This window comes from Ceratotherium simum, chromosome 13 (assembly GCF_057802395.1).
Source record: "Ceratotherium simum simum isolate JZ-2026a chromosome 13, ASM5780239v1, whole genome shotgun sequence".
Taxonomy (NCBI): domain Eukaryota; kingdom Metazoa; phylum Chordata; class Mammalia; order Perissodactyla; family Rhinocerotidae; genus Ceratotherium; species Ceratotherium simum.
This window is the reverse complement of record NC_141912.1, coordinates 33,024,059-33,045,287: the sequence shown is the minus strand read 5'-3', so window position 1 is coordinate 33,045,287 and position 21,229 is coordinate 33,024,059. Positions and strand designations below refer to the sequence as shown.

At 53.2% G+C, this 21,229-nt stretch overlaps 4 protein-coding genes across 8 annotated transcripts; 2 read left to right on the top strand and 2 right to left on the bottom strand.

Moving 5' to 3' along the window:
* Positions 1–3,884: 3,884 nt before the first annotated feature.
* LY6G5C (lymphocyte antigen 6 family member G5C) lies at positions 3,885–8,059 on the top strand. Its single transcript, XM_004424360.3, has 3 exons — positions 3,885–4,090; positions 5,469–5,636; positions 7,896–8,059. Exons 1-3 carry the CDS (start codon positions 3,973–3,975, stop codon positions 8,057–8,059), a joined length of 450 nt encoding a protein of 149 aa, XP_004424417.1. The 5' UTR covers positions 3,885–3,972.
* A 178-nt stretch (positions 8,060–8,237) lies between these two features.
* Positions 8,238–12,995, bottom strand: LY6G5B (lymphocyte antigen 6 family member G5B). Of its 2 annotated transcripts, none has more exons than XM_004424361.3 (3): positions 12,215–12,995; positions 11,962–12,090; positions 8,238–11,678 (listed from the first exon to the last, which is right to left on the bottom strand). In XM_004424361.3, the coding sequence occupies exons 1-3, from the start codon at positions 12,270–12,272 to the stop codon at positions 11,278–11,280; spliced, it is 588 nt and encodes a 195-aa protein (XP_004424418.2). In that variant the 5' UTR covers positions 12,273–12,995; the 3' UTR covers positions 8,238–11,277. The 2 variants fall into 2 exon arrangements, with proteins under 2 accessions (XP_004424418.2, XP_087294479.1); XM_087438353.1 differs by having other exon boundaries at positions 11,962–12,033.
* Positions 12,996–13,135: 140 nt separating this feature from the next.
* CSNK2B (casein kinase 2 beta) lies at positions 13,136–17,500 on the bottom strand. 2 transcript variants are annotated; one of them, XM_004424363.3, is made up of 7 exons: positions 17,332–17,500; positions 16,638–16,720; positions 15,581–15,683; positions 14,890–15,005; positions 14,365–14,440; positions 14,030–14,219; positions 13,136–13,369 (listed from the first exon to the last, which is right to left on the bottom strand). In XM_004424363.3, the coding sequence occupies exons 2-7, from the start codon at positions 16,707–16,709 to the stop codon at positions 13,279–13,281; spliced, it is 648 nt and encodes a 215-aa protein (XP_004424420.1). In that variant the 5' UTR covers positions 16,710–16,720; positions 17,332–17,500; the 3' UTR covers positions 13,136–13,278. The 2 variants fall into 2 exon arrangements, with proteins under 2 accessions (XP_004424420.1, XP_087294478.1); XM_087438352.1 differs by lacking the exon at positions 17,332–17,500 and adding an exon at positions 17,052–17,145.
* A 186-nt stretch (positions 17,501–17,686) lies between these two features.
* GPANK1 (G-patch domain and ankyrin repeats 1) lies at positions 17,687–20,902 on the top strand. 3 transcript variants are annotated; one of them, XM_014782965.2, is made up of 4 exons: positions 17,687–17,966; positions 18,524–18,763; positions 19,035–19,737; positions 20,267–20,902. In XM_014782965.2, the coding sequence occupies exons 3-4, from the start codon at positions 19,127–19,129 to the stop codon at positions 20,709–20,711; spliced, it is 1,056 nt and encodes a 351-aa protein (XP_014638451.1). In that variant the 5' UTR covers positions 17,687–17,966; positions 18,524–18,763; positions 19,035–19,126; the 3' UTR covers positions 20,712–20,902. The 3 variants fall into 3 exon arrangements, with proteins under 3 accessions (XP_014638451.1, XP_014638450.1, XP_087294475.1); XM_014782964.2 differs by having other exon boundaries at positions 17,688–17,966; positions 19,032–19,737; XM_087438349.1 differs by having other exon boundaries at positions 17,688–18,167; positions 19,032–19,737.
* The last annotated feature ends 327 nt before the right edge of the window (positions 20,903–21,229 follow it).

The following is a 21,229-nucleotide window of genomic DNA, read 5'->3' as shown; positions in this document are numbered from 1 at the left end:
TCTTGCTATTCCAATGGGAGTGAGGAACGCCCTGCTCCCTGTGTCTTATGCAGCAAACCCTGCACACCCCCTCACCATGTCATCAAGTCTCTCTCCTCATTCCCCTTTTACAGTTCAACACACACAGGGCCTGCCAGGGACTGAGGGCTGAGTGCCAAGGACTCATGTCCTCCCAGAGCCACATTTTGCCTCTTTGGACAGCTGTTAGAAGAAAATCCTTAGGTTGAACCTGAGGAAATTGGTTCCCTGTAATTTCTGTTTTATTTCCAATCCTTGGACCTCATGGAACAGAATGAGTCCCTCTCCCACCTATTAGCTGCCTGGCCACCTTCCCTTGGAAATCTCTTTTGCAGGTGAAACATCCCCTGGTTTACCACCCTTGGTCCACTGATTTGAACAAGATGCTTAATGTGGGCAACAATGTTCTGATGTCCTAGATACAGTATCTGGCTAATTTCAATGTCTCCTCCAACCCCAGTGCATGAAGCTTCTCTGCAATCCCCAGGGCAGAGGCTGTCCGCCCCCACGAGCTCAGCAGCTCCTTAAAAGGGAGCCATACTGAGTCTCTGCTGGAAGGGGTGATCTAGGACTTGTCAGGTAATATGACACCTGATATTTGAGTTTAAAAGAGAGGAAGTGGCCACAGCTCCAAAATGCTCCACTGTTAGCAAATACTGCAGAGCTGATACTGGCACTGTCCCAGGGGGCAAACAGGGTGGGGCGTGTGGAGCATGAAGCTGTGCGACCAGCTGCATGGTTCTGAACCTCACCCTCCCAGATCCACCAGGACAGTTAATCCCCTGGAAACCAAGTCTTTGTTTACCCCTGGAACCTCCTTAAATGCAAATAGGGGGACCCAGCTCCACCTCCCACACCCTGGAGACAAATGACCCTCCCTTCCTGGCCAGGTGCCGTTAGGAACTCTGCTGACTTGCTTCTACCGCCACTTCCCCTTCCCCCTTTTTCCTGCACATACTTATCCAGAACAGTGGATGCCATAAGAGACCTTGCATACCTGAAGTGGGTGGGGAGAAAGGAGGCTCCACATGTGCATTCTGGACCACCCCACCCATGGGCCTCAGTCTACCCCCTCAGATTACTCCCCACCTGATAAAGCTCACAGCAGCTGTGTTGGTTTTCAGAACCACCCCCTACCCCAGGGTGGGACCAGCTCCCTGTCCACTCATTCTGTATAGCAGGCCTCCAGAAGTCTCAGGGGAAGACCAGCTGTGATGCAGACCTCACAGCTGCTGGGGCTCTGGACCTTGCTGTACTGGGCACCAGGTGAGGCCTGGACAACCAGGCGTCTCCAAGGAGCTGGGCAAACTGGGAGAGGATGGAGGCTGGGAGAAAGGAGAGTTAGCGTCTGAGCAGGAAACCTGGCAAGAAGAGGTGGGCCCCGGTCTGGGCCATCCTTTATTTTACCCTATCTCACTGGCCCAGGCTCCGCCCTGCGCTGCTCCCAGTGTGAGGTGCTGGGCTCGACTCTTGGGCTGCCCGTCGGGTTGAGGGTTTGCTCCACGCCTCTGGAAGGCGCATCTGTTTCCCGCACAGCTGTCGCAAGTGAGTGAGGGCCCCAGAGTCGGGAGAGGCCAGGCGTCAGGGATAGCCAGGATCCATGGATCCGTGGATCCATCCATCCATCTATCCAATCATCAAGCCACCCTTGCTCCCTCAGGAACCCAGTCATTCATTTTTTCATTTATATTCGAGTTAAAGATCCCCTCTATAGTTTCTTTCGGGACTGCGGTCTCGGGCCACTTCCGCCGCTCAACTTGGCTCTCGCCCAGACCTATTATCTATAGCTCCGCCCCTCGTTTGCCCCGCCCCATTCCACTAACTAGCATTCTGTCCTCAGGCCCGACCTCCTTTGTGTCGTTCGGCTGCTTACTCCCAGGTATCCCTTGTCCCGGGGGAGGAGCATTCAGCGTGATATCGTCATCGCTGCTGTCACCATGGCGACTGTTGCAACGCCCCGCCTCTTCACCCCAGGAAAGCCTCTGAGGAGCCGTCACCATGGCAACGAACTCTCGAGGCGCCCCGCTGCGCTGGCCGCACCCTGCCGCGCGGACAGGGCAGGAGCGAAAGGAAACAAGGGCGGGATTAATTACCCTGAGGCCACGTCCCCTCCGAGGATGTCCCTGCCCCAAAATACCACCGCGTCTTCCCTCCTGCTACCCTCAGGGCCATGGGCGCTGTAACTCCACAGCAAGTCGTCCCGGACCTCTCAGGGCGACCCCTTCAGGGAGCCCAGCCTCAGCCACCCACAACCCCCTAGCCCTTGGCCTTTTAGTTGCGGTTACATTCAAGAGAGAGGTTCAGAGGGCGCTGAGAGATTCCCTTCTGCCTCCCCTTTGCCCTCTTCGCCTCAAGAGGAGCCCCCGCCCTCTGATTCATTGTGTCTATCACCCTGTCATTCATTCAGCAGACATTTATGTCGGTGCCAGGCGCTCCTCCCCAGTTCTCCATTACTCTGCCTTTTCTCTAATACAATTTTCTTATTTCATTCATCCCAAGGTCCTTGGGGGGCGCGCATTGGCGTGCTTTTCCTCTCCTGTTTCTTCTTTCCCGGCCTTCTTTCTTGGCGCGTGTCTCCGTCCGTTTCTTCCCATCTTCCCCATCAGTATTGAGACCAGATGATTCTTGGATAGTCTGGGATGGTAGCAGGGAACCCTCCTGCAGGACCCCGCCCCTAAACTCCAGACCGGACATCGGAGCAGATGGTTCCTTCCCGGACGCCGAGAATTTCCCATAGCCCACCGACCCTTAAAGTAAAAACCCTGAGTCTCTCACAGACAGACTGACCTAGCGAGGTGCGGACAGAGCGGGCAAGGGGGGTAACCCAGCAGGCCCCCATTGGAGGAAGTGGGCGGAGCACCTGGGGCCGCTCATTGGTTGGTTGGCGGTCTCCGGAATCCCGGCCTGGGAGGGATGATGGCGCCACAGCGCCACCTTCCGGGGAAGCCGCGTAGTGCTCTGGGTGTCCGCTGGGGCCGGATGCCTGGGTCCCAACGCCGGGCACGCCTTTCCCAGGTTGCCTCCCCGCCGCCCGGCGGAGAGCTGAGCTTGGGCTGGGGGCCGCCGCCGCGTCCTGCCCGGAGCTCTGAGGTGCAGTCAGGCGCGGAGAGCGAGAACACAGAGCTGGAGCCTGTGGGCGCCGGAGATCAGACCCACTGACCTGCAGCTGAGCTTAGGCTGGGCGGGGAAAAAGGGGGCGTAGGGAAAAGCGCTGGCATCCCGGACCCCACAGGAAGCGCTGGACTGAGTCACTCTGGACGCAGGTGGCCTCGCTTGTCGATTTCTGACAGTCCACGTCTTTCCCATCTTGGAAAATAGTATCAAGCACCCTCTTGTGCAAGCCTATCCCCCTTCCTCACCCCACACTTCAGTCGAACTCCAAATCTGTCCAATCTTCCTTCTAAATGTATCTCAAATTCATTCACTTCTTGGCTTCCCTGCGTCTCTTCTGCTAGACCAGGCCGCCATCTTGTGACTAGACTCAGGAATAGCTTCCTAACTGGTTTCCTGGCCTCAGTAATCTTTTATGGACAGAAATCTGATCATGTTAATCCTCTGCTGAAATCCTTTGGTCAGTGGTTTCCACTGCCCAGGTGCTCTGGGAAGCACTCTGCCCCCTACCCTCCCCCTCATCGTTGCTTGTTGACTTATCTCTCCCACTAGACTGTGTGCTCTGTGAGGGCAGGGACTTTGTACAATCAGGGACCAACACCTGATGCAGTGATTCAATAAACATCTGTTGAATGAACATGAAAGTTCCCCCCTCATTCCCTTGCTGCTGGGCTCCTGTGCCCAAGCCAGGATGTAAGGCCCCAGAGTGGCTGTGGGTGAGGACACTCTGTCCCTGGCTGTTCTGGCATTGATTTCCACCCCAAACGGGTGTTGCCTCTCTCCTTCCTCTTGGCCAACTTCTCTTCCACCAATATAAGCCAAACTGGAGGCTAGTGAGCACTCATGCATTTTATGGCAGGCCCTGCAGGTAGCCGGAGTCTGGGGCCCCTGGGCCTCCACAGCACCCCTGAAGCCCAGTACTTGGTCCTCTTAGTGCTGGTCATGATGAGCTTGGTGTTTGGTAAGTGGATCTAAGGGGTGAGAAGGGTCTTGTGGTTTGCTGGATGTACCAAGTGTCTGGGTACATCTTCCCAGGATGCTCAGGTAAACCCAGGCAGGAGGAAAGATGGGATGGGTGGGCTTGGTGGGATAATGCCTGGGAATTGATAACGGACTGATGTTCACTCTGAGGGAGATTTCTAGTGACCACCCCAGGGCTGTCTCACTCAACAGCAATGACTTGAATGGAGATACTGATTGGAGATACTTGAATGGAAGTAATGAAAGAGATACTTGAGGGGCAGGCCCAGTGGCGCAAGTGGTTAAGTGTGCGCGCTCCGCTGCGGCAGCCCAGGGTTCGCAGGTTCGGATCCCGGGCGCGCACGGACGCACCGCTTGTTAAGCCATGCGGTGGCGGCGTCCCATATAAAGTAGAGGAAGATGGGCATGGGTTAGCTCAGGGCCAGTCTTCCTCAAGGAAAAAGGGGAGGATTGGCATCAGATGTTAGCTCAGGGCTAGTCCTCCTCACAAAAAAAAAAAAAAAAAAAAAAAAAGATACTTGAACAGAGATTTGAAGATTCAAATCTGAGGGCAACACAGAATAGAGAGGGTTCAGGGAACATGTTAGATGACAGCACTAGGATCCACAGGGTAGAACAAGGCTGAATCCAGACTGATAATCTCCTCACTTTGCTGCAAACAGGACATAGAAACAGGATTCAAAGTGTTTGTTCAGTATCTGCCTCATGCCCAGTGCTCTGCTGGGTCTGAGGAGTCATTAACGTGTGGTCGGGGCCTGGGACCAGGAAGAGGGAGATGTATGTACATGTAGTTGGGGAGGGCTTTGATGGACAGAGTTTACTATGAGTCTGTTCAGTGATAGGACCACCAAAGAAGGTGGCCCTGGGCTGCTTAAAGTCTCCTGTCTGCACAAAACAGAGATTCTTCCTGACCTGTGCCGATGCACTCTTTTTTTCACTCCTGAACGTTACTGATTAAGAAAGCATATTCAAAAGAGAGTCCAGCGGGTGGGGGACTGTGAAACCAAGTCCCAGAGGAAGAACTGTCCGAACAGGGCTGCTCAAAGCTGGAATGGGCTGCCTCGGCCTGACTTTTGAACTTAGAGGCTTGCAGAGTGCTGGGCACATGTTAGTCCCTCAAATACATGTTGAATGAATGAATGAATGAATGAGTTCCTCATTTTAGGAGGTATAAGAGCAGAGAATGGGGATTTTTAACGAGGACTGAAGCTTCTGATGGAAGATTAAGCCAGATAGTTTTAAAGAACTGGTGATTTTATGGTTTTCTAAGATGGGGAGGTAGGAAGAGAACAGTGGGGTTGAACAGCCTGGAAATTAGGTGGACGGAGGTTTGGGGTCAGTGCCTCTATGTGTTTTAGGTAAGTTTGATCTTGTCAATCAAGAACCCCCTCATCCAGCTCAGTCCCCCAAATACCTGCGCTGCTATCGGTGTCTCTTGGAGACCAAGGAGTTGGGGTGCCTTCTGGGATCTGACATCTGCCTCGTCCCGCCTGGCAGCGGCTGCAGGACTCTCTTCATAAAGAACAGTAAGCTGCCTTTTCCCATCTGTCTTTGGCCCAGTGCTACTCCCGAACTGAGTATCTACAGCTTTCTAAGCTGCACCCCAAGTCTGGTTCCCACAACACTATGATACTGTTCATCACTGTCTCTCTCTTTCCTTTCCTTCAGAGCCGCTCTCTGTCTCCACTTCCGCCCCGCTTCCCTCTTCAGTCCACAGCTGACTGGCTTCCACTCTCCTCACAGCACCCAGCCTTATAGGGGACCCTCGAGGTCACCAGATCCACTGGCCTTTCCTCAGGCTGCCTCTCCCCATCTGTCAGCAGTCGTTCCTGCCAGCACCACTCTTCTCCATCTTCCACTGCTTCTTCCTAGTCTCCTTTGCTGCGTCTTCTCTTATTCCCCTTGACCTCTAACGGTTCGTGTTCACCAAAGTTTGGGCCTTAGCTGTCTTCCCACTTCACTCTCCCCAGAGAATTTTTTTTTTTTTTGTGAGGAAGATCAGCCCCCGAGCTAACATCCATTCCAATCCTCCTCTTTTTGCTGAGGAAGACTGGCCCTGGGCTAACATCTGTGCCCATATTCCTCTACCTTATATGGGACGCCGCCACAGCATCGCCTGACAAGTGGTGCATCGGTGTGCGCCTGGGAGCCAAACTCGGGCCACCAGCAGCGGAGCGCGCACACTTACCTGCTATGCCGTGGGGCCGGCCCCTCCCCAGAGAATTTTGTCTGCTTCCTTGGCTTCAACCAGCAGCCACATACTGCTTTCTCCTGAATCTGAATGTGAGGCCAAACTGTCATGTCACATTGCCCTCTGGACATCTCCACCTCATTTTCAACTTGCCAAAAATTGACCACAGCAGACCTGTTCTTCAGGTCTGCTCTCCCATCTGATCCCTCACCTTTTTCTTTCTTTTTTTTTTTTTTAATTTAATTTAATTTATTTATTTTTCCCCCAAAGCCCCAGTAGATAGTTGTATGTCATAGTTGCACATCCTTCTAGTTGCTGTATGTGGGACGCAGCCTCAGCATGGCCAGAGAAGCGGTGCATCGGTGCGCGCCCGGGATCCGAACCCGGGCCGCCAGCAGCGGAGCGCTCGCACTTAACTGCTAAGCCGCAGGGCCAGCCCTCCCTCACCTTTTTCAAGTTAACAAACACATAACACATACTGTGTGACAGGCACTGTTCTAAGCACTTACAACCCTCTGAGGTAGGTATTATTATTATCCCCATTTTACAAGGAGGAAACAGAGGCACAGAAAGGTCAATACCTTGCCCAATCTTCTAGAGGCTGAGCCGCCATCTGTGGTGGCTCCAGAGATGGTGCTCTTAAAAACCACTGCACGAAGCTGCCTTTGTTCAAATCCTTTCATTACACTTTTTAAATGGCTGATGGGCATAGACATGGGTCAATATCAGAGTATTCAAGGGTGTCTGAGAAAAGCCTCCCTCCCACTCCTGGCCCAATCCACAGATCCAGGCATGAACAACAAAACCACTCTCTTTCCTTTCTTAATTACCCTCTCTGTGATCTTTTGTGCACATCCCACCCTATACAAATATGCTGTTTACTCCTTTCTCACCTCTTTTTTCCCCCCACAGACAGTAGCATACAACTGTAAACACTGTTCTGCACCTGCTTTTTAAACTTAACACTTATGGGAGGTTAATGTTTCCATATCAGTGTGTAAACAGCTTCCTTGTTCTGTTGACTGCTGCTTAGTACTCCGCGGCACGGGCACATCAGAGCTGATTGATCCATCCCATCCGAAGCTGATGGACCTTTACGTTGCTTCTAATTTTTCTCTCGCTCAAGCAGGGCAGTAGTGAACATCCCTGCACATGGGCACAAAGATTTTTTTCCCTTCTAATATATATAATGGCAGCAGAGATATCATCTCTTACTTTTTGGTCCATAAAATAAACAACAAACCCCTCCTCTCTACAATCCGGCCTTCAACACATCTACCAACTTTTTCTTACATGGTCCTGCCCGAAGTGCTGGTTTGCTCCACTTTGCTCCACAAGTCCCAAGTCAGCCCCCTCTGTCACTATATTTCAAATGCATCTTTCCCACCAACCTTCCACGGGAAACTTCCGCAGAGTTCATGGCTGGTGACTCCCTGGTACTCCCTGCCCCTGCCCAGTGCCAGGGATCTTTGCATTTTGGGGGTCCAGGGCAGGATGTAGGGGCAGTGATGATAAGTTCTTGTGGGGTGAGGGGATGGGAGGGTTTGGGGCTTTGCCTGGGCAAATATCACAGGTTGCTGCTGTCCCTCCCCAGGCAGTGGTTCTGACATCATGGTGAGTGACTGTCGCAGCAAGGAGCAGCTGAGTGATTGCTCCTATACCCGCCCTTCTCCGGTGTTTGGCTTCTGGATATTCTCTCAATGCTGCTTCCTGGATTTCTGCAATAACCCACAGAACAGAGCGTTCTATATTCCCTAGAATGTCTGCAGAGATCTTTGGAGTAAAATCCTGCCAGGTTCCAGCCATCCTCCTGATCTCCACCTGGGCTCAGCCAGGACAACTTCCAGTCCCTCCCAGCAGCTCTCCCTGCCTCCCTCAAGTTACCGGACCCCAGCCCCATCTGCCCCTTGGTTGATGCCCCTCAACATCCCTACTCTCACTCTGCCCCCCTCCTCTAGAATTCTCTGGAGTTTTCCCTTCAAGTCCTCACAGTCCGACATCTTTCCTCCTCTCTGCTCCCACCTTTAGGCTGCTGCTTTGTTCTGTTTTGCTACTTCTCCCTTTCTCTCACCACAGTCTTCTCTCACCCCTACTTCCCAGATGTTCCTCCAAAATAAACTGGTGTATAAATGGTATGGTTTGTTGCTCTCTTCTCACAGAGGTGGAGGCTGAGGGAGGTGGTCCTGCCTTACTGCCCCATCATGGGCGCAGGTAAGGGGCTCCCAGATCTGCTGAGCTCTGCTCCTGCCCTGCCTCAGCGTCTCTGATTCAGTTCCAGAGCTGTGTGGGGATTGGAGGGGAGGCCCATGAGGGGGTGTGTTGGTGGGAGTAGAGTGTAAAAGGCCCAGGCCCAGGGAGGAGGGAGTGGGGAAGGATGCTCTGTGGAAGAGATGGCAGGCCTAGAGGAGCCCTGGCCTCTGATCCACGGCTCTGCTTCCCTCTTCATGGGCCGTGGCAAGTTACTCCTCAATTTTGGACCTTGGGTTTCTCAGCCTCTGAGGCTGTCTTCCAGTTTGACCTGCTAACGCTGTATAAACCTGGGCTTTTCTATCTTATACTGAAGTCACAGGTCATGGGGAAAGGTGGGCCCGGCAAGAGGGGGATACGCTGAAGGTTTATACCTCTTTGTACCTCAAACTGCCTCATGACCTAAAAATTAATATTGGTGTCTCCCAATGGCCAGAGCACAGTCCATTCAAGGGGCCACGGAGATCTGTTAATATGTGTGCAGAATGCTGTGTAGCTAAGAGTAAATACTGCATGATGCCATTTATACAAGCACACAGACAAAATTCGTCTAAGCTGCTACAACTCAGGACAGCGGCTACCCCTGAGAGTTGGGGGGAGTGCCTGGGAGGGGACATGAAGGCAGCTTTGGGTGCTGATAAATGCCTTTATGCTGACTTGGGGACTGGTAACACAGGTGTATAGTTAATAAAAAACCATCTTAAGATATGTGTGAGCTTCTGTATGTTTTGCCAAAAAGGTTTAAAAATAAATAGACCACATCTGTGTGCGCTTGTTTCTTTGCCAAAAAGGTTTAAAAATAAATAGACCACATCTGTGTGCGCTTGTTTCTAAGGCACATCTTTTTGAGGCCCTAACTTCCACCTGTGCACATACATTTACATGCATTCTCTCAATCCCATGAGGCACTATCCCTACTTAAAGGCGACCAAAGTGAGGCTGAGAGAGACCAACTTACCCAAGTGCCAGAGGAGCTGGGATTGGGCCTCACAGCCACAGGCTGCACTACTTTCCAGAAAAAGGTTTCATAACCCCAGCACTGGGTTGCAAGATTTGCAAGGAGGGACACCTGGCTGCACCCATCTGCGAGTCCTGGTGCTTAACTCCAGGCCTGGCACAGGGCAGTGTGTCGTGTTTACTGAATGTATGGGAAAGGTTGAGTTATGGATATTCATTATTGCTCTCTATGTGCTTGCAATCTTTCAAACATAAAATATATATTTTTTTGTGTGAGAAAGATCAGCCCTGAGCTAACATCCGTGCTAATCCTCCTCTTTTTGCTGAGGAAGACCAGCTCTGAGCTAACATCTATTGCAAATACTCCTCCCCCTTTTTTTTTTCTCCCAAAGCCCCAGTAGATAGTTGTATGTCATAGCTGCACATCCTTCTAGTTGCTGTATGTGGGACGCGGCCTCAGCGTGGCCGGAGAAGCAGTGCGTCGGTGTGCGCCCGGGGATCCGAACCTGGGCCACCAGTAGCGGAGTGTGCGCACTTAACCGCTAAGCCACGGGGCCAGCCCCTAAACATAAAATATTAAAATGAAAGATCCAACCACTGCAGCCCCACCTGTACTCTCTGCATTTCCCCCACCACCTAGGCCCCCATAGAAGGAGGGGGTCCTGGGTGCCAGGATCCTGAAAATAACTGAGGATGGGCAGAAACCCAAGCCCCTCAGGATCACGTGGCTCTGAGATGCAGACCTGGGTCCTCTGGTTTGCTCCTGAGTCTTCCTAGTTTAAAGCGAGTTTTCTCTCCTCTCTTAGATAGAAAAACCTGACATCACCTAGGTTTAACTTTCTAGGTTTTGTAGGATATGTTTAAGGCTGGAAGGAGTCACAATCTCCATGCTTTGATCTCTAGCTGAGCAGATGGTGGAACGGATGCCAGCCCTTTGGGACAAGCCATGAGGAACTCACAAAGGCCAAGTGGATTGGGCAGGTCTCTGAACGCCACACCTAATTAACTTTCTTTAACCTGCCTACACCTGCCCACACCTGAGTCTGAGCCCATAAACGACGTGACACAGACTTAGCCCAGTCCATTTATTGTGGAGGGAAACCGAGGGACATGGAACAGAGCAGAACAGACCCTCTCCTCTCCTCTCCCCAGGCAGCTATGGAAGTGGGGAAGTGCCTCAGTGATGTGAAGTGGGGCTGAGGAGGCAAGAGACTGGGACAAGAGATGAGAGGATGCAGCAGGAGACCAGGGTGGGAGTGGGGGTGGTGGAGATAGTAGGGCAGGGACATCAGAGTGCTAAGTTAGGAAACCTGCATAGAAGTCTACCCCTCATCCTTCTTGCTGCAAGTTCAGTCTGGCATTGGATCTTAGAGATAGACATAGGATAGGATATGGAGCTAGATCTGAATGGAGGTAGCAGGTGACCAGATAAGAGGGGTTTGGGAAGAGGATGGGGGTTGGGGGGTGGTGTGGAACACTCAGATGATGGGAAAGGGATGAGGAAACCACTATGCCTTTCCCAGGTCAGCCTGGGCAGAATCTGCACTTGAGATTCTTTTCTAGGAGGAAGAAAGAAGAGCACTGGAGGCAGTGCCAACTGGTTTCTGGGGAAGAAATTAAATCAAAGCCCTATAGATACTGGAAGTACCATGGAAAGGAGACCTAAGAAATTCTAGGCCAGAGAATGTGGGTGTTCTGAGAGGGCAGTGTAGGATGCTTGAGTGTTAGGGGAGAGATGCTGGAACAGAGTAGAATCCGGGAAGGGTAAGGTGTCAGGGTCCAGCCCGAGGAAGAACCAAAAGTCCTGAATTGCTGAGAAACAAGTATATGTGGCGCAGCTCAGCAATAGGCAAGCCCAGGTTCAGGGGCAGGGCGGCCAGGGGGTCCAGGCCTTCAGGTTCCTTCTCAGCATGGAAGCTGGGCAGGGGCAGCGAGAGGTTCAGGGCCTGGTAGAACTGCTGGATCTGGGACTCCGACAGAGGTAGGGCCAGGGACCTGTCAGGGGGCTCAGGCAGGGAGCTCTGGAGCTGGGGGCTGGACCAGGAGTTGCAGTAATCATACTGGCAACATTGGGCCTGGTACCAGTACTCCGGGAAGTAGGTATTGCGTTTTTCTTGGCAGCGGTAAGAATTGTACTGTCCACAGCCTCGGATGAAGAAGCGGACCTTGGTATCTGGAAGAGAGGGAACAGCTAATAACCCCAGCTGCTTCCCACAGTCCCCCAAACTAGCATCCCTACCACTGAGTCTCCTCATCCCTCCCCTAGACCCGAATTCCATCCCAGGCTCCTCCAGAAGAGGCCAGAAAAATTAGCTTAGTTGGACCCCCAGAACCCTCCTTCCAAGATCCTCCCCTTTTCTTCTTGTACTCCACAGCCCAAGCAGCCCTCATCTAAGAGAGGAGGCGGCCAAGCCATGGCTGCCCCACCAGCAGCCCCTTCCTGGTACCTGACTCACCACGATAGATGGTGATCACCATGCATGGGGATGAACTGCTGATGGTGCACTTCTCCGAGCCTGAAATGCAACCTACAGAAGGGTCTCCTAAGAGGCAGAAGTGGCAGGTCCGGACTTCAGGAACAGGAGCTGGGGAAGTGGAAGGCAGGAAGGACGGCAGTGTTGGCTCACTCCAAGTCCCCTGCCCTGCAGGGAGCCACACATCCAGGGCTCCAGCCCCACCCCTTCCTCCCTGCCCCTGGGTTGCACTTACCCTTTCCCACTGTGAAGCCCACCATGATCAGCACACCTACAAGCATCCGGGCCTGCATTATGGAATTCTGGGGAGAGAGGCAGTCCCTGAGGGGTGCCCACGCTCCTTGATCCTTAGCTGCAGGGTGGTTTTGACAGGCAGAGTCTGCGCAGGAGCTGCTGTAGGTGCAGAGCTATATTCCTGCCTGGGGCAGGATCCTGGCTAGAGGAAGTTATTAACTTGGCAGGAGGGACAGTGTGTCCTCACCCATGAGGTCTGGTTCCTGAATGTGGGAGTAGTGGCCCAGACAGGGGTCCTACTTGGGCCTTTATCCAGCTGTCTACCTTTGTCCTGCACGCCCAAGGATCTATTCCCGGCCCTCAAGGGTCCATGGATTGGCATCTGTCTCTGGCACCACCTGTTGTCCTTCCCACACAATAGGGCCAGTCCCTACCACGCTGGGTGAAACTCTTGCCAGGAACCCAGCATCCCCATCCTTCTGAGATGAGCATGTCTCAGCTCCCCCAGCAGGGGGCACACAAACACCACTGAGCAGCAATTCTGGAATTGTCCCTCCTCTCTCCACCCCTTACAGTTCTGTTTCTTTTAGGACCACTTTCCCTGTAAAACCAAAACTGAAAGCATTGCTGATGACCTCCTTTACAGTATAAACAGACAGCCATAGGTGGCCCAAATAGAACCAATATTTCTCAGGTCTTTGAAATCTGATTTTTCTCTGGGTCTTTTCCTTGAGACCTTGTACATGCCCACACCCAGCCCTAGGAATTCTGCTCTGCTGTCTACTAGAAACATCCCCAAACCCACTGGGCACAAATCTGTGCCAGTTTTCAACTTCGGGAGGGGGGGCTGGGCCATGAGGGCCCCTGGGGTCCAGCACACCACCACGCTCCCTTCCCCAACCCCAAGCACCAGCAGACTAGCTCACGGCCTTTTCTTCCACTTTATTTCATTATTCCCACCACAATAATGACTCCTTTAATTTAAACTAAAAACCACAGGGGATTCCTGAAAGGGTGGCAGCAAAGGAATGGAGGTGTCAAAGGCAAGGGAGGTGGGGTGGGGAATCAGCGAATCGTCTTGACTGGGCTCTTGAAGTTGCTGGCGGCTTGGAGCTGCAGCTGGTAGGCCATTGGATGGATCTTGAAACCGTAGAGCCTAGGCCGGGGCAGAGGTCAGAGAGGCAGCATGGTGAGCCCCATCCAGGCCCTGCCAGTGGCCTGCATTCCCACCTCCCCACCCCAGCTCCTCCACAGGCCTGCTCAGTGCTTAAGGGCAGTGTTCCCAAACTCCTTCCCTCATGAATATTAGGGAGCATATCTTAAATATCCATTAAAACTCAAATTCTAGGATATACATGTGTATTTGTATAGATATGTGTGTGTGAATATGTATTTATCAGTACTTGTTTCAATATAAAACTGAAATTTTCTTCCCTACACCTGAGTAAAAATGATGCTCCAGGAAGGTTAACCACACTTGAACCATGGCTCTGAGGATCTTCTGGCAAAAGCTGAGTACCCAAGATGGTGGCAAGAACAGCTATCATTTAAATGATGCTGCAAGCGCCAAGAGTTATTCTAAGCACTTCACGTAATTAAAAACACCCTGTCAGGCATGTACTGTCATAATCCCCATTTTATGAATAAGGACACTGAGGCAAAGGCAATCCAAGAACTTTCCCAAGGTTCCTCGGCAGGGAGAACCCTGGCTTTGGGAGAAGCAGGCCTCAAGAAAAGGACCATGCCCTGTCTTCCCTTCTCTCTGGGGGTCCCGGGCCTTTCCTCTGACCCTTGGTGACTCTGTCCCTGCTCCCACCTGGGCACAAACTGGTTGGCGGGCCGCTTGGGCCGGTACTCGGGGTGCACCATGAAGAGCATGTGAGGGAAACCGGTGCCGAAGTAGGCGCCATCCGTGTGGTGGTGCCTCGATGACTTGGGTGTGTACACGTCCATGCACTTGGGGCAGTAGAGCTTCACCATGGCCTCACCTGGGATGTCCGAAAGGCCTGGGAGACAGCCAGACTCAGCAGGCCGGGCTCCCCCAACCTTGCCCAACCTCCCTCCCGGACTCAGCCCCCAACTTGCTGAGCCCCGACTCATTCCCAGAGGACCTGCCATATGCTGCCCTCCTTTCCCTTCTCCGACACTCACCGATGGGAAGCATTGGCTGGTTCTCACAGTACACACGGGGACAGTAGCCAAAGTCTCCCTGCTGGTATTTTTCCAACTGAGGTGAATAAAACGGAAGAGGTTGGTGGGCAGGCGTGAAGAGAAGAGGCAATCTCCTCCTCAGCTCAACCCACATCACTGTCCCCCACTCCTCCTGTCTCTCTCTGTCCAGAGGCCCCTTCTCTGGCCCAGGCTGGCCCTCAGACTCCTCTGCTTCCTTTCCTCCAGTTAGGCAGGCTGTAGACCATCAGAACCATCTGCTGTTTATTCCCTGAGGAAGAGGCAGTCTGTAACAACTTCCCATCCAAGGTCGTGTCTCCCCCCCTGAAAACGCCCCCTTCACACAACCCCCAACCAGGATTTCATTCCCAGGCCCAGGTTCTGGGGTTCTTCCCCTCTTCTCAGCTAGACTCCTTGACAGGGTTGAAACACATGACTTCTTGCTGTGGGAACCTCTGTTTTCCTTATTGCCTCAGAAGGAATCAAGTGGGAGCAGAGAGGCCTCACCATCTGGGCGATGCCACGGTTGGTGAGGATATAGCGGGCGTGGATCAATCCATAAAGCATCTCAGCTGCCTGCTCAATCAGGTCACTCTGGTTGGGGTTGTCTTCCAGCTCTTCATCTGAAACATGGCCCCGGCCGAATGTAACCACTTGACTTACAGCTTTTTTAAGATGCCCTGCCCACCCCAAGGGGCTGCTGCCTACTCACTTTGCCCAGCACCCACCTTTGAGCCTCACCCCACCCATCACCTGGGCATTTGACCCAGAAACCTGGGCCTCTGACCCTTCCACCAACCCAAGGCAGCTCTGCCTTCTCTCTACACCTCTTCAGCTTCTGCTCTTTTCTCTCGCTCCCAACTCCCTCCTCAACACACAAATGCAAAGATGTCACTGCAGAATATGAACTCCAGACCAGAAGGTGCAAGGCAGGAGAAACAAGCAGAAAATGAGACCCAGGGGGAGACCAGCATTATGCAATAGAGCTGAGTTACAGAATCAGAGTATGGGAATAAGTGGTATAAATCATAAAACTAGGCAAGAGTCAGGTGGGGGATCAAAATGAGGTAGGGGATTTTGGGTTAAGGGAGTCATAAAACCAAAAGGAAATTCAGAAATTCAAGAAGCAGGTGAACAGGAATTTGAAATGAAAAAAAAAAAAGCCTACACACACAAAACAACCCTGAGGGTGCCTCACCAGGTTCCAGGTCCAAGATCATGTCTAGAGCTTGTCGATAGTGAGGCACCTGCTCATTGAGTCCAGTGAGATTGAATTTGTCCTGGATGTAGTCTTCATCCACCTGTCAGGATATGGAAGTCAAGAGGGAACCTAGTTATAAGGCAGTTATAATCCCTTATAGCAGAACGCTCAGCTTTGACCTGGGCAAGTTGCTCAAACTGATGCTTTATCCTCTACACAACTGCTTCTATTCCCCTTGTGACCCACTCTCAACTTGGCAGAAGGACCTGAGACTCTCTCCTCAGTTTACACACACTGCCCTCCCATAAAAGCTTTGACTTTTCTTCTTTTTTAATTTTATTTATTTTTTTCTCCCAAAGCCCCAGTACATAGTTGTATGTCACAGCTGCACATCCTTCTAGTTGCTGTATGGGGGACACAGCCTCAGCATGGCCAGAGAAGCGGTGCGTCGGTGCGCGCCTGGGATCCGAACCCGGGCCGCCAGCAGCAGAGCGCGCGCACTCAACTGCTAAGCCACCAGGCCGGCCCTGGCTTTTCTTTTCTAAGGATAAGCAATCTCTTCCTCAGAGAGACAACTCCTTCCAAGATCCCTGTCTCTGCTCCTGCCACATCTCTAGGAGCCAGTTCTGTCCTCTCCTTAGGGGCAGGTGGCTCTCTCAGGAACGCAGAGGCTGAACAGCTTAGGTTCTAAAGATAGTTACAATGCCTTATGTTAACACTTAGCTTTGCATATTATAAAATATCTTAATATGCAGTGTTTCAATTCTCCTAAAAGTCACCGGAGATCGGTACTACCAGCACCACTCTAATAACAAAAAAAGGGAAGACACAGGTTGACTTGTCCAACATTACATTGCTGGAGGGTGGCAGGGTTGGGACTTGGGCCCCAGTCTTGCCACTTCATCACAAGTTAGTGGGGGTTACCGAGAGGACTCTTCCTCGACAGGAAAAAGTTTCTACAGAAGCATCTGAGTGAAGTGTGTGGAAGCTAAATATGCGGGAGGACATCTGGCCAGACTATAAGTGAAGATGTGCAGGGGGATTGAGAACTCACTTCGCAAAAGAACTCATTGCCACGGAGACCACAGAACCAGGAAATCCAGGATACCTCCTCTGAGCTGCTCATCTTCACGTCAGCTGCAAAAAGAAGGGCGTTAAGTAGAGTCCAAGCTCTCCCTCCCTGCTTCTGGTATCTTCCCTCCTCCCACACTTTGCTCTCCAAACACGAAAGAATTTGGGCCACCTTTTCTTAAAGGATTCTAGACTCTGGAGCGCCTCCCTTCAGTTCCTCTGGGTTACACCTCAGCCTATCTTATCCGAGATTAGAAAATCTTTGAGGTCCCATCACTTGCGAGAAACGCACACATCCTGACCCACCAAGTCCTACCCACATCCCTGACGCTCCCGAAGGCCAGGCTCCTCTGCCCTCCGTATCAACTCCCACAGGCCCTCCGCTCGGGCTCCCTACCCCCGCAGATGTCTGCATGCTCCCTGGCGCTTTTCCCAAGGGTTTCCAAGTTTATCCTTTTCAAGCAAGAGCTGGGCCCCCTCTTTTCTCACGGCCAGGGGTGACCGTCAGGTCCCTTTCACCGGAGTCCCCACATCCCGCCTCTGCCCCTCAGGCCATCCCTCCCTCCCTCGGTGCCGGACCGGGTCACTTCCTTCTCCGCCTCCACATTAAGGAGCGGAGACCCCATGTGCCGCGCCCAGGGACAGGGGACTCGGTGCGGCGACGACCTCAGACTCACCGGGTGGACGAGGGCCGGGACCAGGGTGGGGGAGGGGAGCTGCTGCTTCCAAAGAACCGCGGCGACCGCTACAGCGCAGGCCGCGGACCCGACCGCGGCAGGCGAGTGGGGCGGGGGGAGTGGAAATCGGGGAGGGTGGGGGAAGAGGGCAACGCGCAAGCGCCAAGAGTCGAGTGCCCGAGTGGACGCCGGGAGACGGAGTCCTCGGTGGGGAGAAACTGGCGAAACGAGGGAAAGGCGAACTACGAATCCCAGGATGACTCTCACACGACCCTGGTGTCGCGAGGCCGCTGAGGAAGACGCTTGGGGGCGGGGCGCAGTGAGGCGCCACCGGAAGAGGAAGCCCAGTACGGCGTCTGGGCCAGGGAGCTTGGGAAATATAGTCGTGTGATCCGGGGACCGAGGGGCCAAGAGGGGGCGGGGAAAGGAACGAGTCTGGCTGGATCGTTTCCTGCCGCTCCCGTGACGCCTAGCCCCGGCGCACCTTTGCTACCCAGGGGACTACTGACCCCATCTCCGGCCAATCCGCCGAGTCTTTATCGCCTGTCGAGCCCCTCACCCGAGTCAGGCCCGCCACTGGAGACCCCCGATGGGGCCTATGTTTCACCCCGGGCTTCGGCCTCCTGGGACGGGAGGTGAGGCCGGGCTCCGTGCTGAGGGACCTGGGTAGGGTGTGCTGAGCTGAGCTGAGCGGTGTGAGAGCCGGGACGGCCCAGTGCGCTAACCTGAGGTGGTGCCAGCTATTCTGCTGCTTGTCCCCTTGCACTTCTCCATTTCGTCTTAAGGCTTGAAGGGGGCCTTCTGCTGCGGGCTCTAAGTGTGACCTTCGAACCCTGGTCAGTAATGGTGAGGGGCAGCGCGACGTTATTTCATTTCACAGCTTCTAGGCATTCCACAAGTTTCTCTCCGCTTCCTCACGGCCTTTCTTAACCCAGAGAGTGGTTTCCCAACTCCAGAAAATGAGTTCGGAGCGGGGGCCAAGTAGAGGAAGGCGAAGAGCATTCTGGGGGTGTTATGTAAAAGTATGACCCCCCCCCCCTCAACCGACAGATCCTCCTCGCTCCTCGCGGTACCTCGGCACGTGGCGCACTGGGCGCACAGTATTGAAAAGGGTCAAGGGCGGGAAACTGAACCCGTGCTTTGCGCATGCCTGCTCCCTCTACTAATGTTTTTGTTTTTGTTTTTTTCCCAGCCACGCATGCATCCTCGTGTCGTGTGGTTATTTGATTGTGTCAACTCTTTTGCTTGGAGTAGCGCCATTTTGCAGTACGGAAGCTACAAATCATCGCAGACCAGAGCATCTCCCTGAAATCTGCTTCCGCAGAAGTGTTAAGTCTGTGGAGAAGTGTCAAGTCTGTTTTCGTTTGGGAAGAGGATACCGAAGCAGGATCAAGGAAGATTTAAAGGGCCAGGCTGATTGTTTTTCTTAATGGTATGTCTTAATGGGGTGGTAAAGTGGTTTCAGAGAGAGGCTGTTATTTATTGTTGGTGAGGATGGGGGTGGACCGCAAGACCTCTGGACAACTGTCTCATGTTGTTGTCTTTGTTAACCTTTACTAAGGGGCATGGTCTGTTATTATAGGGTTTCCTGTTTTTTCACATGACTTAGGTCCCATAGGCCCTGCAGGGTCCTAGGTTGTGGGGTCATTTTTGGGGCAGGAGGGGGATTTTGACTCTAAGGTTACTTTTCTTCATCCCAGCAGGCATCTGGAGGTGGCTCTGGTCACTGCAGGGCCACTAGGGGGTCGGCTTGCTTGTCTCATCCTCCCCTTGCGTAGTCTGTTTCCCAAAAGCCATGTCCAGGCCCTCGCTCATCACCTTCACCCCGGCCACTGACCCCAGCGACCTCTGGAAAGATGGGCAGCAGCAGTCACAGCCTGAAGAGCTAGAGCCCACCCTGGATGGGGCTGCAGCCCGGGCTTTCTATGAGGCCTTGATTGGGGATGAGAGCAGTACCTCTGAACCCCAGAGAGCTCAGCCTGAGCCTGCCAGTGAGAGAAAGAGGAAGAAAAGAAGAATGATGAGGGAGGCTGCAGCAGGAGCATCAGGAGGACATGGACAAAGGAGATCCCTTGAGGCTGAGGACAAGATGACCCAGTGGATACTGAGGGCAGCCCAGGAGGGGAATGTGGCAGAACTAAGAAGGCTGTTGGATCCCCAGGAAGCAGGGGGAGCTGGAGGGAATATCAATGCTCGGGATGCCTTCTGGTGGACTCCTCTGATGTGTGCTGCCCGAGCAGGCCAGGGGGCGGCTGTGCGCTATCTCCTGGGCCGTGGGGCTGCTTGGGTGGGGGTCTGTGAGCTGGGTGGCAGGGATGCTGCTCAGCTGGCCGAAGAAGCAGGCTTCCCTGAGGTGGCCCGCATGGTCAGAGAGAGCCACGGAGAGACGAGGAGTCCAGAGAATCGGTGAGGGGAAGCCTTAGCCCATATCCGTCTTTCACTGTGTTCTGTCCTTCCTAGCCACTTCACACCAGAGACCCCAGAACAGAGCTGAAGGTTTCTTTCCCCCATCCCCCAGTGTAGGTTGATAAGGCAGTGTGGCAGCGTGGGTATGAATATGAGTTCCCTGGGTTTAAATCTTGATTCTCCTTACTTGGGCAAGCAACCTAATGTCTATGCGCCTCAGTTTCTTTATCTGAGAAATGGGGGTAATAACAGCACCTTTCTCATAGGGTTGTTAGGATTAAATAGGTTAATATGTGCTAGAACAATGCTTGCCACATAGTAAGCACTATATAAATATTAGCTATAATCATTATTATTATTCTTCCCCCGCCCAAGAGCCTGTGAGGCCTGGTTACCATCTCCTCCCAACTATTCCCCTCTGGGTCCCTCATTAGCAGCAAGACTGGAAGGACCCTGTCCCACCCTGACACCCCTCTCTGAGGCCTCAACCCTTCCCTTGCCCTCAACCCTTTCTCTTTTTCCTCTGCAGGTCCCAATCCCCTTCCCCCCAGTACTGTGAGAGCTGTGACGCCCACTTCCAAGACTCTAATCACCGCACATCCACTGCTCACCTGCTGTCACTGTCTCGGAATCTCCAGCCCCCCAACCTGCCCCTTGGGGTGCCCACCTCCAGCCCAGGCTTCAAGATGCTGCTGAGGGAGGGCTGGGAGCCTGGAATGGGGCTGGGACCGCGGGGCGAGGGCCGCGCCAATCCCATCCCCACTGTCCTCAAGAGGGACCAGGAAGGATTAGGCTACAGATCAGTGCCCCAGCCCCGAGTCACACACTTCCTGGCTCGGGATACCCGGGCTGTGGCTGGGAGGGAGAGAGCCCCTCGGGTGATCACACTGAGTCGGAGGGAGGAGAGAAGGCAGGAGGAGAAGGACAGGGCCTGGGAGCGGGATCTGAGGACATACATGAACCTTGAGTTCTGACCTTAGCAAGGTCTGACTCTGGTCTGCTGCTCAAGTCTGAAGTTGGGCTTTTGAACTGGACATTTTGGCTTCTATTTCCTAAGGTCTGCCCAGGTCCTAGACCCTCAGGTTTTGGTCAGTGGGCTCTGCCTTTGGGAGAGAGGGGCTGAGAGTTGAGAAATAAATAAACCTTCTCCCTCTTTTGTGTTTTATTTACTTTTCTGGAAGCTGTTGCAGGGAAGCCAAACAAGTCTGGGGGCCACGTGCAAGTCCCACCTGAGACAGAAGGGGCAGCCCCTCCAGGTGGCATGAGAGGGTCACCTCCCTGCCAGTCTGGTTCACTTCCAGGTCCTAGCCCCTACTTGGAGTGCCCCACCTATTCTTTTACCCCCCTGAACGGGAATTGCCCAGCCCTATGTAAGTCTCACCTCTCCCAGGAAGTGTCCCTGACTACTCTAGCCAATTCAATCACTGATTTCACAAACAAGTTCATATATTTTGTGCTGAGAATAGGAATAGGAGACTTTCCCAACCTTCAA